This window comes from Sinocyclocheilus grahami, unplaced genomic scaffold (assembly GCF_001515645.1).
Source record: "Sinocyclocheilus grahami isolate Dianchi unplaced genomic scaffold, SAMN03320097.WGS_v1.1 scaffold1323.1, whole genome shotgun sequence".
NCBI classification, from domain to species: Eukaryota; Metazoa; Chordata; class Actinopteri; order Cypriniformes; family Cyprinidae; genus Sinocyclocheilus; species Sinocyclocheilus grahami.
In genome coordinates this window covers 250114-266925 of record NW_015506502.1, presented here as the reverse complement: position 1 = coordinate 266925, position 16812 = coordinate 250114, and the positions used below count along the sequence as shown (strand labels likewise).

At 36.3% G+C, this 16812-nt stretch overlaps 2 protein-coding genes across 2 annotated transcripts in view; one reads left to right on the top strand and one right to left on the bottom strand.

Moving 5' to 3' along the window:
- LOC107569211 (pumilio homolog 2-like) overlaps positions 1-7562 on the bottom strand; it is an 88125-nt gene extending 80563 nt beyond the window's left edge. Inside the window, exons 1-4 of the mRNA XM_016255233.1 lie at positions 7355-7562; positions 5762-6125; positions 2362-2430; positions 2083-2188 (exon numbers count right to left, since the gene is read on the bottom strand). Of these exons, the coding sequence (XP_016110719.1) occupies positions 2083-2188; positions 2362-2430; positions 5762-6112 (526 nt within the window). The 5' untranslated portion in view covers positions 6113-6125; positions 7355-7562. The remainder of the gene's footprint in view (positions 1-2082; positions 2189-2361; positions 2431-5761; positions 6126-7354) is intronic.
- An 8062-nt stretch (positions 7563-15624) lies between these two features.
- LOC107569216 (rho-related GTP-binding protein RhoB-like) lies at positions 15625-16466 on the top strand. Its single transcript, XM_016255244.1, has one exon. It carries the CDS (start codon positions 15761-15763, stop codon positions 16349-16351), a length of 591 nt encoding a protein of 196 aa, XP_016110730.1. The 5' UTR covers positions 15625-15760; the 3' UTR covers positions 16352-16466.
- Positions 16467-16812: the final 346 nt, after the last annotated feature.

Here is a 16812-nt window from a genome sequence, read left to right as displayed (position 1 = left end):
TAATAATAATTATATATATATATATATATATATATATTTATTTATTTATTTATTAACAAAATATTTTAGTTTGTCTTGTATATTTTTTTAATTCGATCAGATAAGATTTTAAGCTGTCCATATGGTCAAGTTACAACGTGCCCCTCAGATGTTACAATGTATTCCACCTACGGGGCATGTTGTCACATTTCACTTCCTTTTTTTGAGGGTAAATAAAGAAAAACGTATACACTGTAATTATGAAACAAAGAGACATATTTGTACTAGACAAGTGTAAAATTACTGTGGATAAAAACAAACACAATGTGGATTTACACAAACTGAGAAAGTCAAAAAGTGTTACTTTGTGCCCCACTCTCCCCTACCTCTGTAAATAAATACAATATAAATTCACGTCTCGCGCACTTTAATGCCCTTTGAATGAAACGTGTACGTTCCCTTGGAACTGGAATCATGGGCGGAATTTCATGTGAAGTCCACTTTGCAGGGCACTTACGGTCGACTAAGACTACGCATGAATGCTGCCTGAACAAGAGACCTCCTTACTGAAGTGAAAGACTAACTCGCGAATGCGCCGGCGGATCTCCACCAAATTCGGGGGATCCCTTCAGCTCGAGGAGCCCTCTCGAACGCCACTCTCTGTGCGTTGGCGTCGGACCGCGAATTTAACCACCCGTAACTCCCGAACCCCGGGGGCTATCTACGCGGGGGTGGTCTCATTCGAAAGAGGGCCTCGAGACGTACACTCGATTCACGTTTGAGAGGGTTCCTTGAGCTGAAGAGATCCCCCGAATTTGGTGCGGATTAGCCGCGCCGTTACGGAGATATGGCCGTTCAAAGTTTCAATGGTTTTCCATAGACTTGAGCATTAAAGCGTTTCATCCAGGTCGCCAGTAGCAAACAATGGAGCACACTCTGCTGGACAAACTAAGTAATTACACCATTTCAAGCATTTTATCTGCATTATATGTTCTGTTAAAAAAAATTTAATATCGGCGGCATATCCGCCGATACCGATATATCGGGGACAGGCTCATATTGGCCGATAATATCGGCAAAACGATATATCGGTCGGGCTCTAGCGACCAGCTGAGAAAGTTAGTTGCAAAAGAGCAACCAGTGCGAAGAATGAGTACGGAAACGGAAAGGAGGACTAAGAATTTCCAACGACAACTGGCAGTGCTACATTTGCTACAAGTGCCTGCACTTCAGCGTCTGTCCATCTATCGCTGTTCTCCATACTTGCGAAATAAGCTGACACAATGTTTAAAGTATGTTTACATGGCGTTTTAAATCATGGCGGGTGAGGGTGTTTTCATACGCGTTTGGCCAATCAATGGCTACTTACATCACGATTAGTACCAGTTGTGCTGGTTAGACCCTGCCCTGCGGAGTAGGAGCTAATTTGGTTCTCGAAAAAGGCAGTCCGGTACTAAAATGGCTCCCAGTTCCGGCGGTGCGAAAATGGCAAAAAGTAGTGGGTAGTTCCACAATTAGTTCTGGTACAATGGAAAGATTCCTGCGGTGCGAAAGGCCCTATATACAACTAATTAACAACCTCGGAGCTCACAAGTGGTCTGTATTTTAAGGTTTATCAGTTATTGTTAAAAATGGAACGCTCATAGAGTACTCACATAAATACGGGAATGTTTGAATCAGCCGATACTGGATTGAACCTGCACTCTGTACAACTGGTACAGCAGAAAGGCTGGCATAGTTTTTAAAATTCAGGTATCAACTTGATAACGAAGTACAAAGTACCAGTAGCTACCACAGCTTCTTTGTAGTAGAATTTTGTATGTGCCTCATTTTTTAAGTTTTCATTGATTCAGGTCACTTTCCTGTTTAATACTGTGAATCTGCTTTGAAACTATCTCTGCTGTATAAAGTGCTAACTATATGGGGAAACTAAATTATAGGCAAAAAACATAACAGCAACAAATATTTGGTACACCTTTAGCATAAACTAAAGTGAGCCTTCTCTGAAGCATAATGTCAAACTTGTCCAATTTTATCTCAGCATAAATGTTTCTTCAGTTATATTTCATGATCAAAACATGGTGGCATTTTAGAAGAACTTACGGGAAGCACCCCAGGCATTCTCTCTCCATTCTTCACCCAGCAACATCCCTTTGCGTGCATCTTTTGCTAATTCATCTGATTCCCACAATTTTTTTGCAGGAAGAAGCTGCAAAAAAGGTCAACATTCCAATCACATTTAGCCAAGTATATTCATACAAACAACAGGAAAAAAAACTAGTTAACATAAGTTAAAGTGTTACAGGGAACTCAACACTTGTGATACTGGTCAAAAAGATTGCAAAAGGATTACTAGGCTTTTTAAGGACTCTAATAACATACCTCACCCATTCCACGAGACTCCAGAGCCAAGGCTTGAAAGTCATAATTCATCTCATCCACAGTGCGCACCTACACAAAGAGACATTTGACACTTCTTCCAACTTTGCACACAACTGGAGAGGATCTGCAAGGGGGAATGGCAGAGGATCCCCAAATCCAGGTGTGAATAACTTGTTGCATCTTTCCCAAAAAGACTTATGGCTGTATTAGATCAAAAGGGTGTTTCTACTAAATACTGAGCAAAGGGTCTGAATACTTAGGACCATGTGATATTTCAGTTTTTTTTTTTTAATAAATCTGCAAAAATGTCAACAATTCTGTGTTTTTCTGTCAATATGGGGTGCTGTGTGTACATTAATGAGGAAAAAAAATTAACTTAAATGATTTTAGCAAATGGCTGCAATATAACAAAGAGTGAACAATTTAAAGGGGTCTGAATACTTTCCGTACCCACTGTATATATATTCACATATTTTATGTGTGTGTGTGTGTATGTATTTATATATATATATATATATTTCTATATCACACATATATGAAAAGTGGTTTTCAAGCATCAAAACGGTACTGCTTTGTGTGTGTATATGCAGGGGTCCCCAAACTCGGTCCTAGAGGGCCGGTGTCCTGCAGAGTTTAGCTCCAACTTGCCTCAACACACCTGCTGGTAAGTTTCTAGTATGCCTGTAAGAGCTTGATTAGCTGGTTCAGGTGTGTTTAATTGGGGTTGGAGCTAAACTCTGCAGGACACCGGCCCTCCAGGACCGAGTTTGGGCACCCCTGGTGTATATGGGTCAAAGACGAAAAAGGCTTTACGCATAAAAACAGTAAGTGTAATACTGCTTTAAATTGTTGTTGTTTTTCCCCAAAATTTTTTTAATGTTTTCCGTTTAATTTAATTGCAATTTTGTTTTAGTTTTTCTGAGCAAAAAATAAGTATCATACATTTTTCTGTGATTTACAGAAGATTCCCACTAAAATGTCATTCAGTGTAACAATCTTGTCAGGCATATTCACAACAAAAATCAATTTATGACATATTAAAAGACTAATTACTTTCACCCCAAATACTAATTAGTTGTAATTTTACATTTTTTAAATTTGCCACTATCCTAGGTTTTGCCCATTTGTCAGTAAGAATTTTAAAACACAATAAAATGTAATATGCGCCCTTATTCTTTTATATATTTTAATATGTACACGTCAGAATAAGCATGGCGTTTGAATTTTTACATAAATATTGTGTTACACTGAATGACATTATTTCAACCAAATTTTAACATTTTATTCTTAAACTATTTTAAAACCTTAAAGGGGTCATATGATGCTTTTTTAAAGATAATTATTTTGTGTATTTGGTGTAACAGAATATGTTGACATGCTTTAATGTTCAAAAAACACATTATTTTTCAAATACTGTACATTATTGTAGGTCCTCTATGCCCCGCCTCTCTCAAACGCTTCGTTTCCTACAAAGTCCCTCCTTCCAACAAGCACAGTCTGCTCTGATTGACCAGCTGACCCTGTGCATTTTGATTGGCCGAACACCGCAAGCACTCGTCCCTTACCATAATCGCGAGCTTCATCTTTCAAAATAAACATAAAGACAGAGCCCGAAAGGGGAACAGAGTCAGCTGACTCCACTGTGATGTGACCCCTCCCCCCCTCTCACTCACACACACACATATATATTTTAATATGTACAAGTCAGAATAAGCATGTTGTTTGAATTTTTACATAAATATTGTGTTACACTGAATGACGATGTAACATTATTTCAACCAAATTTTAACATTTTATCCTCCAAAAACTGATTTGAAACCTTAAAAGTAGACACTTTACTTACATTTAATGTGCTTTCTATGGACATAAAATCACTTTTGTAAATTTCTTTTGATGCGGACAGCTTAACGTCTTTGACCCATATACTGTGTTTCCCCTGCCATTATATTAGGGGGACGGCCCTAATATATTTTTAATTACCTTTCCTATAAAACAGGTAAATACCTTGCTCTTTTATTAAGCAAACTAAATAGCCTTATGTTATTTATCTTATTTACACGAAGACATGTCATTTCGGTCTCTACGTTATGGTCGCGCTCTCTGCATCACGCACAGCACACACACACACACACACACACACACACACACAAGTGAGCCCACTCCCACTAGTATTTGTAAATATTAAGCCACAAAACAATTCATATTTAAATATGAATTCTGCGTGTCTCTGTGTTAATGAATGGTGCAGACGCACGGTTTTGTGTAGTACTCATTCTGAAATGCTTGTGACGCTTCCGGTGATATTAACATCTGCTGTCTCACTAATGAGGACATAAATACATGAACAACATCTCCAGAACTGCTTTGAGAGTCACTTCATGAGCATTTGACCGTTTCATTTGAGTAAAACTATCACATCATGTTATACACACACAGAAATGTAAAGGTATTCACTGCAACCCATCAAAATAAAAGTTTGGTTTAACTTGAGGGCATTGGCAGAAATATATTACTATTGTTAAGTAGAATGTTCGTAACAGGCTGCTACTACTACTACTAAATTTATTAAAACCTTATTTTTAAGGAATAAGCATTCAATATTTCTTCAATGTTTTAATTGTACCTTTATTTTCCCAAAAATAAAATTTGTTTAATTTTCGTTACTTTAAAGATAGATTAAATGAATGTTTTATGCCTTAAAACAAAATGTAAATACACAGCACAGAATTTCTGAACAAAAAATCATAAGGCTATTAAAAGAATACATGAAACTTGTTTTATGCTTTCAAATAATTAGACATGCTAAAACAGAATTTGGTTACAATAAAACATAAGGTTGGAAAAATAAAACATTTTATAGGGCCCTAAACATGTAATATTTGTTAAACTTTTAATAAATTGATGTTAAATTGTTTAAGTTTCATGATTTTAATTAATTAGACATGCTTTTTGATTAATAAAATGTAATTTAACCATTAAAAAGGAGTCCAGAAAAAATGAAATAAATATATATATATATATATATATATGCATATATGCGCACTAGAATGCACCACATTTAATTTTATATTTTCTGAGCAAAAAAAATTACTATCATTTTTTGCCATGATTTACAGAAGACACCCACTAAAATGTCATTCAGTGCAACAACAGTTTATATACCAAAAAAATATTATCAGGCATATAGAGCAAGAATCATTAGATGTCTACAAAAGACTATTTAAGGATCACAGTGCAGCCCCAACATTTTTTTCCTATATTTTAATAAGTACAAGTCAAAATAAGTATGTTGTTTCAAGTAAGTATGTTATGTCGGTGTGACACTTAATTAAACAGTCCTCTGTCTTTGTGCCCATGTTCACATTCCTTTGCACTAGGGTTAGCCTGAGGTCTTTCTTACCTGGTCAACATGGTTTCCATCACCAGTGGGCCAGCGGTGTTTGCTTGCAGTGCAGCCACCTAACTCCCCAGGCTGCCTTTGAAAAAAATAGCCCACAGTGGCATCATCTTGAGAACGACCGCTCAGTGGAGGCTGAGGGGTGCCTGGGTTGGGATTTGCCACCCGCTCCATACCTGGCAGAGGGTGAGCTCCTCCAGGTCCCTGCCCAGCACTTCCTACTGTGGCTAGAGAATCCCCTGCATGGACTCTGACCCCTCCAGTCTCTGGCGCACCATTTGTGTGCAGCATCCCGCCTCGCGTCTCCTGCCAGGCCACGTCATTCATACCTAAGATGCTGCATGGAATGCTCATTCCACGGAAAAACCTATAGAAAAATTTGCTGTTTTAAGGACCAGGGAAGGTAAATGCAATTAAAAAAAAAAAAAAAGTTTATTTGCCTCCATGGGATTAATGATAAATCTTCATTTTATTCCACAATAATTTACTAAATTGTTTATCTTGAAGTATTTGGAATACAGAATCACTGAAAAATAAAACCAGTGTTGAAGAAAATCATATGTGGGTTATGCAAGTTGTATTACATAAAACCCAACCGTTAAATGTAAACAAAGTCACCAGTCAACAGCAGCCAAGATAAGGACTACATATATATATATATATATAAAGTATGTGTCTCATACATAACTAAGCTATGCAATCAAATACAAATAAATAAAACTACACGAATTGTCAAGAGAACAAAGCAGAAGAATAATTTCCCATTATCTCCAGAAATGTGTCCAATAACTAAATCTTGCTTACTCAGTTTTTAAAAGCAAGACACTTTAAAGGCATACGATTCTAGATTTAGAAAATGCGTTTTAATAAAGACCTGAAATCACGCGTTTCTATGTGAATGTTTTGGGTGTACAGGGATAGCAGAATGCTAACGGCTAACACACACATGATGGACGGCGGTGAATGTAGGCTTTATATTAGATGTAAAATTATGCCGTTTTGCCTTTAAAGCTTCGAGCTCACAACTATATCCTTAAATGTTTGGTCTTAGTAGTGTTTTTATTTGATAGGCCTGTCTGTTGTTTGTTAGCACCGCGGGGCCCTTGACTCCGCCAGCTAGCACCTCGCTAACAGTCAGCGCAAGATAGGCCTTGTTTTAAAACAAAACCTGATTTATTTCTACTTAAAATTCAACAGCATCATTGAACTGATATGCGACATTGGAACTAAACCGCAAATCCAAATGTCTACTAAAAATCCATGCAAGTCCGACTTCAATATGTTTGTGTTTTTGCTAGTGCACGAGACGCTTTGTTGATAAAACAACTCACAGGCCTCTCACCTCTAAAAGTTCGTTTTACAACGAATGGATCCCTTAAAAAATTTTTTTACAAATAATTATATATCTCTACACGTTGACCTCACTGTTATGACGCCAACAACGAGGATATTTCATAAGAATTAATTAAATAAAGCCCCATGTTTTTTGGCTGACAAACTCAAAACATGGCCCCCTGCTCAAGCCCCTAAACAAAAGGGGCAACAACCGACGTTCGCGCTCCAATATATCCATTACATCTGGTTAAAGATACTCACGCGTGGTGTGTGATGATGTTCAAGCCCGATGTTTCGAGGCTATGATGGACGCGGTGTTGTGTATAAGTTTAGTATCCGTGGAGATAGGGTGTGTGTGTGTGTGTGTGTGTTTTAATGATTAGGTGTTGGAGGCGCTTGTGTAGGAGTTTGGGAGGTTGGTTCCCTCCTCCCCTGTGTATACACTCTGTCACACACAACGCATCCAACATCAGACCTGCACACTAAAATTACAGATGATCATATTTGTTTGTTTAATACCATGGCGCATGCTTGTTTAGTTTCTTAAATTGATTTATTTTATATAAATATTAGAGTGTTCACGTAACTTTAAAGTGTAAAAAAGAGCAGACATTAAATTTATTTTTGGAAATAAATCTAAAAAATAACAGCAAGCGGCGAACACGTGATCCAAGCACGAACGCCTTGTAGAGGATACAGTTATTGATATAGCCTATTATTGCATATTATTGCTCTTTTGTTGGCCTTGATTGCTTCTATTGTCATCATTTGTAAAAGCGTCTGCTAAATGACTAAATGTAAATGTACATTTAAGTGTCTTTCTATCGAAGTATTATTGTATGTTCTATATTACAATAGACAAATAATATTGTCTCTTCATTTTAACTTGACTGTATATACCCTACAGTGACAGTCATGTCTGACAACTTGACAAATGTTTTCTGAATTTAGTATATATGAATATGAAGGCATTTCGGAGATCACAGCTTAGACTTGTATTGTTTTAGCCTTTATTTAACTTTATGAATCTATAATGAATTTTATGCATAGTTAATCTATTTAACCATTTACACAGATTTTAAATTATGCCATCTAAAAGAATTAGTTGTCTTGTGCTTCCCTCTGGTGGACAACATTTGTATTACGACCTCCATCTCTCATTTCAACTGATAAATGGCTGACATGTTATTGTATTAATTGCTGTTAGCACCCAGGACATCAGAAATTCGTGAGCAATGAGCACACTTGAATGCAGCAATATGCAGGCTACAACAAAAAAAAAGAGGCAACTTCTCATTTTAAATGGACAGTAATACATAAAGTCACGTCATGCAATTTGACAAATGTTTTTAATATCATTAGGATATATAAAAAATAAGATAGCATTTAATGACCTTTAAGTGCTTTGGAGATCACATTTCTTTGCAAACTAATAAAGTTTATTCATCCATATGAAACCATAATATTTTATTTTCTTGTTTACTACATAATTATTCTGAAACATTTACAATGATTTCAATTTATGAACATTCATGTGTCATTCACATTGATATTAACGGTTGATTCTTGATAAATTGCTGAAACCCTCAAAAAAATCTACTTAAACTATGTCAATTGGAAAAATTTTATGTAAAATAAAGACAAAAATATACCTAAGGATATGAAGCATACGTAGGTGTTTTATTTTATCTCTGTAAACATTTACCTCTGTAAAAACACTTCTTTGTTATTCAGAGTGATGGAAACTGATAGAAAAACATTTGCGCAGTTTGCAATGACAGAACTAATATTTTGGGGTATATTTTACTTATTTTTTTAATGTTTCAGATATTACTGGTAACAAGTAGGTAGTGTAGTTAGAATGTACCCATTTATATATATTTTACTTGATAACTAATATACTTAAGTAAAATATAACTGATTCGGATGGGTTGTATTTAATACCCTCCTGCATAATTTTTTACAGTGTGTAAAGGCAGTTTACAATAGGTAGCAATGTTGTTATTCAGCTGAAGTCAGTTTAATTTTGATTCAGTTCAGTTTAATACTAGAGCCAAAGTTACAAGATGTGATTCAGTGCTCAGATTTATGAGTTTTGTTCCTCAAAGAATTAGCGTATTTGAACAAAATGTAAAATTTTATAAATCCATTCATCTGAGCTGCATTAAACACTAAGAATTTAATTCATTAAAATCAAAGATGTATTTATTTGGTACTGATTTAATTTGATCGGTAATAGCAATATATTTTTATATTCTGATTGAATTAATTTATTAAATTTAACAATCTAATATAAGAGGACACAGATATGACAATACGTTTAAAAATACTTCTAATATTATCTCTAAACTTTGACTAGTCCAGGCATATTAATTGATCTAGGAGCCTCAAATAATTTTTGGGCATTTTGTGCTACTTAATAATGATGTTCTAGTTGACGTCATTAGCATAGGTATAGGGCCCAAACATAATGCAAAAAGGCATCCAAAAGTTCAGAAACCAGTCAAATGTTTATACACACTTGACCTTGACTGAATTTGTTTCTCATGATTATCAAAAATCTTTTGATAAGGCTCATGTTTGAATTAGTTTCGCAAACAAAAAATTGTTCTGCCAACATGAACAATTCTCAAAAACTACTCATTCTATTTATATATTTTAAAAACATTCGTCTACGTATTTTATATAACTATTTCTATTATAAAATGTTATTTATTAATGGATGAGTTGGACCCGATTGTGAGATCCAACAAGTAGGCTATCCAAGTGTTTCAATCCTGTTGAAAGCATCCCAGGATTCACATAACTAGTTGAGAAAAGCCTATGCGAATTTGTAAGGCAAAGGCTATACATTATTTTACATTATATACTATTATTTTACATGATTATTTACATTTTTATATTATTTTGATTACTTTGTTGTTATTCTAAAAAAGTAAACTAGATGAGTAAAGTTTGTAAAACTAAAAAAAAAACGCTGAAAGTTTATAGATTGATAAAAGTCAATTAGATTGTCGATTGTGAGCTTTCAGTCACTTTCATAAAAACATAAATAAATAAATACACGTAGGCTACTGTTTTTAGAGTGAATCATCAATTAATGGAGCAACATGGCAGCATTTATAAAAAGAAAGATCCAAACACGGCCCATTATAAGATTTCTAACAGAGGCCGTCAGGTTTCTGTAAAATACCAGCAGCTATGAACTTTACCATGAAAAATACGGTAGCAACATTTTAGGTTTTACAGAACTGTTTAAATTTACAGTGAAAAACTGTATTTCATTAACTGACACAATGTTAATATGCAAACCTTTGAGCTAACTAATTTTATTTGCAGAAACCGACTGCACTTAATTTGACCAATTGGCATTTGTTTGTAAACTAACATTTATAATGCTTAAGTAACGCAAGCATATTTGTCTCCAGAACTATTTAGCTGTTTAAGTCCACGAAAAAAAAAAGACTGATTTATGCAAAGTCATTAAAAGCATCAATTCAACTCAAATCTCTTGCAGATAACAGCAACACACTTTCATGTGTGATTGCAATTATTAAAGAGATTCACATTGCATCAGTAACTGCACAGTTACTGACTTTAAACAAAACAATAAGCAGTATAACATCAGTGTTTTGCTGTCTGTCCTTTACTTAAACACACTGGCTCTGCTCTCCAGCACAATGGTGACCCACAAAACACAACAGGAAGTTGACTGTTAGGTTTTACAGTATTTTGCTGTTTTCTTTTCTTGATTTTACTGTGAAATACCGGCAGCTGTGGTTGCCAGTAATCTACAGTTGTTTACAGTTTGCTTCCGTAAATTAAATTAACAGTATATTTCTGTTAAAAACACATTTCAGTGTGTTTGTCTTCATCTCACAAATTTTACCCCTTTAATCCCACAGCAAAATCCTCAGTTTTAAAGAGCACTTATATGTGTCCACACTACAGAGTGTTGAAGTGACGATGAAGTTAATGAGATAATTAAATGAGGATTGAGCATTAGTGATGAACACCTATTAACAAGCAGAATCACTGAAGGAAAGAGAAACAAAAGCAGAGAAACACAACTTACAGCCAAAGCCAAAGATGAAATCAACTGAAAATAAAACACATTAAATTGATTTTATTTGCAGAAACCGACTGCACTTAATTTGGCCAATTGGCATTTGTTTATAAAGTAATATTTATAATGTTTAAGTAATACAAGCATATTGGTATTGAGAACTATTTTGCTTAAGTCCATTAAAAAAACCTACTGATTTATAAAGTCGTTAAAAGCATCAATTCAACTCAAATCTCTTGCAGATAACAGCAACACACTTTCATGTGTGATTGCAATTATTAAAGAGATTCACATTGCATCAGTAACTGCACAGTTACTGACTTTAAACAAAACAATAAGCAGTATAACATCAGTGTTTTGCTGTCTGTCCTTTACTTAAACACACTGGCTCTGCTCTCCAGCACAATGGTGACCCACAAAACACAACAGGAAGTTGACTGTTAGGTTTTACAGTATTTTGCTGGGTTTTTTTCTTCTTGATTTTACGGTGAAATACCGGCAGCTGTGGTTGCCAGTAATCTACAGTTGTTTACAGTTTGCTTCCGTAAATTAAATTAACAGTATATTTCTGTTAAAAACACATTTCAGTGTGTTTGTCTTCATCTCACAAATTTTACCCCTTTAATCCCACAGCAAAATCCTCAGTTTTAAAGAGCACTTATATGTGTCCACACTACAGAGTGTTGAAGTGACGATGAAGTTAATGAGATAATTAAATGAGGATTGAGCATTAGTGATGAACACCTATTAACAAGCAGAATCACTGAAGGAAAGAGAAACAAAAGCAGAGAAACACAACTTACAGCCAAAGCCAAAGATGAAATCAACTGAAAATAAAACACATTAAATTGATCAAGATCACAGCAGAGGAGGATTAAACAGCTCCACAAACAGCATCACCAGCTTCTTATTACTAACCAGTGTGACTTTATTTCTGTCATATGTGTACAAAAGCTCTTATTGAGATTTTAGGTGTTGTACTTTCATTTGAAGTCACCATAATGGCGATCGGTGTTTGCTTCAGTTGGGCTCTTGAACCTTGACTTTTTAGAAATAGTTTTTCTTTAGTTGCTTAAATTAGTTGTGTTTATTTAATGTAATTTTTATAGCAAGAAAAGTCAAAAGAATCTATGATCAGATAAAAACGGTATGTGTAATGTCAAGACCATCATGAACTAATCTGATTCACTGATCTCACCTAATGTTAAATCGCTTGTTCAGATCAGTGATTCCAACGATGATGATTTCACATCAACAGTTATCAAAAATACTTCATTATAATTTCTTTTGGCTCGTTTTGTCATATCAAATATGCTTTACATGCACGGAAACAACAGCTGAGAAAAACTAACAATAAAGAGTCAAGGGTCAAGAGCTCAACTAAAGCAACCACTGATCGCCAAAATGGTGAGGCCAAACAAAACATTTTCAATACAATGTAGACCTAGGTAAATTCTCAAATAATTTTTGAAGATATATCACAGAAATAATGTGAGTCTGGTTAGTAATGAGTGGAGCTGGTAATGCTGTTTGTGGAGTTGTGTAATCCTCCTCTGCTGTTTTATTTTGGTTAATTTAATCCAATGCTGTGACGAAGTCGGTTGTAGTTTTGTTTCTTGTTCTTTCCTTCAGTGATTCTGCTTGTTAACAGCAGCTGTTCATCAGTGTCTGAATTCACTCATTTGTTTTCAATCACTCAGTCTAGTGGACTATATAGTGAACTAATGTAGGGAATAGTGAATGAGGGTGTAGGGTGTGATTTCAGACACAGTCTATGAGTGTTGACTCTGAGGCTACTTTCTCGAAAACAAAGGTTAGATCTGTTACAGTTATTCACCATATATTGTAAGGAAACTTACTGTAAATCATTTAACAGGTTTTTACTGTGGCATTTCTACAGTCTTTTACCGTTAAAATCACAATCATTTTTTAGTGTTTATACATACTGTATATCGTCTGGTGGGTTTGCTGCCAAAACAACACATTCTCACTCCCAACTCGTCACATATTGACGCTTGGCCGACCCTTCTTGGTACCCCTTCAGCATAATTTTTCGACATGCAGGGTCCTCCATTGCTTTAAATAAGAAACTCTTGGAATCAATGTGCCAAATAGCACTGGGAATTTTAATCATCATGATTAAATTATATATTAATATTGCCGTTATTGCATATATGTTGGGGTGTGCTTTTTCCATGTAAACAGTCACAACAGTTTACACATTTATGAGCATGTAACCCAACCCCTGCCCCTAAACCTACCATTTGCCAATAAAACACAAGATATAACAGGCAGATATAACTACAGTCATAATTTATTCAAAAAGTATTAATATTCCAAGTCTTCCAAGGCAAAACGATTGATTTGTGAGAGGAATAGACGAAATCGCCGTCTCCATCCGCCGTAAAGCTCATCCTGTGTGCTGCAGTCTGTGCGCAAAATGCAAAAAATGCCGCCAGAAGAAGCCTTACGTCAGCCTTTGTTGTAAAATGCTATTGGCGGTCTCGTGACCGATTGCGTCATGCTACGGGAGTATCTTTTTTGAATGAGATGCGAGTTGGCCTTGGGTTCCTCATATTTATCCCTGCGTCGTAATGTTCATACTATCCATCCTAAATAGTATGTGAGATTAGAATAAGTGTGTCCCAAAGCATAGCATGTTGAAACGAGTATGCCAAAAGTCCCCGGATGGTCTACTATTTCAGGTCGATTTTTGAAGTGTGTATCCGTGCACACTCTAATGGCTAATATTGCCCACAATCCATTGCGCTTTGGCAAAGGATTCTGTCCAGAACTACAAACACGGCGTATGTGCGACTGGCGGTTAGGTAGAGAGGCTTAGAAAAAGGGGTTTGAGTTACTAATATTCAACATTTAACCTGGTAAAAATTATTTATTTAATGTTATCTGTGTTATATTTCATCTGCAAAGGCAATGTAAACTTTTATAAACATCCGTTTGGTCATTAACTTTTAAATGTATCATTATGCATAAAATATGAGCAGAGTTCTCGGCATGAAAACCCCGCGACTGGCAGATCAATGTGCTACATCTTTTCTCTCCAATATGGTAGGAAGTTAAATGAAATGCAATGTGGAGGATGTTAACTGTGACAAGATGATTGACAGGCCAGTTTACAGTGACAGTGTATCTATGCGACAGAGCGCCCGTTAAAGACGCAGTTGTGTGACGTGATAGTATGTCCCAAAGCTTGCCTACTCTTCTACTACAAACTCAAAAGTGTGTACTTTTTCTTGACCAAAAGATTTCTCTGATCACAAATGCAGACAAGAGTTTTATGTTTACGCGGCGCGATGCAATGCAACGCAACGCGTAAAAAGACAGTATAAGTCATTATAATCAGTAATTATGTCCCCACTGGATGCAACAAATGCCTCGTTTGTAATGGGTTTTAATGGTTCTCATAATATAAAGCCTTCTACACACTGCACGATTTTCGGCTGTCCCAGAGGAAAGATTGGCATCATGAAACAATTGTAGCGATTTCTGTAAACGTGGCTCCTAAATGGTGGTCTTATTTCGTACAGTGAGAGAGGTTCAAAGACGGCCGTTGTCATGGTCTTGCAACCAAACATAGCCTGCAATCATTTTCTGACAGTGTCAGAAATTCAGCATGATCATCGCACTGTGTATTTGCTGCTACGACCCATGTTTACTGACCAGCCAATAAAAATGCAACATGGAATTTCGTTTTTTTTAAGGCTGTAGCGCCCCGTCAGGCCAATCGGGCAAGCCTTGGAGATGTTGTAGATGAGGTGGGAACTACCATCCTTCAAAGTTTCAAGTCTCTACGCAAATTTACAGTTTGGTCTGCCCGATCACTATAAGGTCAGAATGGTCTTTTCTGAAAATCTTACAGCGCTACATTTGATCACTGCCCTAATGACTAAATACAGGGAACGGGCATGATAAAGGAGAGGCATGGTAGCAATCACCGGCTCTTCACCTCATCACTGCATCACCTCACATGTAGTTTAAAACTTATTCCCTAAGATTTAAATCAGAGTGTAAATTAATGGAGCAACAGGATTAAAGTAATCTGACTTAAATTTAAAACAAAATGGTTAAAATGTAAGTTTGCTTATTTTAAACAAAGTTTAAAATTTTGTGTTTAAAATTTTAATTTTTTTATTAATCTAGATATTTTATTGGTGCAACCCACCTTTACTGTCCAATTGATTTTACGATTAAAACTCCCAAAAATTTCATAGGAATGTTCATATGAGCCAACAAGACAAACTCTGTCAAAAATGCAAATCTAAACAAAGCCAGTGCCTTTTATGTGCTGAAGTGACTATCTAGATTGCCTTTCTCAGCTGAAGCCAACATAATAAAGAATATCAAAACTTTTTTTACAGGTATAGTATTCTAGATTGCTTCAGTGAAAACTGTCCCGACAGAACTTGACTCAGACAGAGTGTCACAGAGTGAGATCAGAGGCACTCCCTCACACTGATTGGACTGCTATATTAAGAACTCACAGAGGGCTTATAAAGTCCGCACTGACACATCATGTTTAAAGCTGCTACCTACGCAGTTGAATGTGTTTTTTCCGCTACTTTCAGGTCGTGTAACACTTGATGGCGAGTATTCGTAAAAAGCTGGTGGTGGTTGGGGACGGGGCATGTGGGAAGACTTGTCTGTTAATCGTTTTCAGCAAAGATGAATTTCCAGAGGTATATGTGCCCACCGTTTTTGAAAACTACGTCGCGGACATTGAAGTGGACTCCAAACGAGTTCAGCTGGCTCTGTGGGACACGGCGGGGCAGGAGGATTACGACCGACTTAGACCCTTGTCCTATCCGGACACCGATGTCATCCTCATGTGCTTCGGCGTGGACAGTCCGGACTCTCTGGAAAACATTCCTGAAAAGTGGGTGCCGGAAGTGAAACACTTCTGTCCTAATGTGCCCATAATTTTGGTGGCGAATAAGAAAGATTTGCGGAGCGATGACAATGTGAGAAGTGAGCTGTCGAGAATTAAACAGGAACCAGTGAGAACGGAGGACGGACGCGCCATGGCTGATCGCATCGGAGCGCACGACTACATGGAGTGCTCTGCCAAAACCAAAGAGGGGGTTCGGGAAGTGTTTGAGACCGCTACTCGAGCATCCTTAAAGAAGAGACCAAGACCACCCACTGGCTGTTTAAACTGTTGCCGACTGATGTGAAAATAAATAAATAAAAAATAAACCTATGACACAAAGGTGAGGGTTCACGGGACATCCTCCTCGAAACGATTGCTTTTTCGCGTATGCCATCAGCAGAAAATACTTTTTACTCATAGAACACACTGTGCATGTATTGCGAGGTCTCTATTTCAAAGCTATCTAATGTCATATGGGCCAATTCAGGCTGGGCACTGGACGGACTTTTGCTAAATTATGTTAATGGCTGTGGCACCGATGATGGTAATGGATGGTAAAAACTTTTTTTTTTATCTTTTCAGTTCTTCATTATATGGTGTATACCAGTGTAGGATCTTACTTGAGTAGAGAATTCTTATTTGATTCTTTTAGGACATGAACCACATTGTGCTGAATTGCATGATCAAAAATTGAAAGCAATTGATTATCATGTTCATTGTGATGTTGTTTTCTATGAATAAATTAAAATACACTGGCAGGTACTT

Bases quoted from the DNA above. Each gene is read 5' to 3' on its own strand.
- LOC107569216 (XM_016255244.1), top strand. From the start codon at position 15,761: ATGGCGAGTATTCGTAAAAAGCTGGTGGTGGTTGGGGACGGGGCATGT.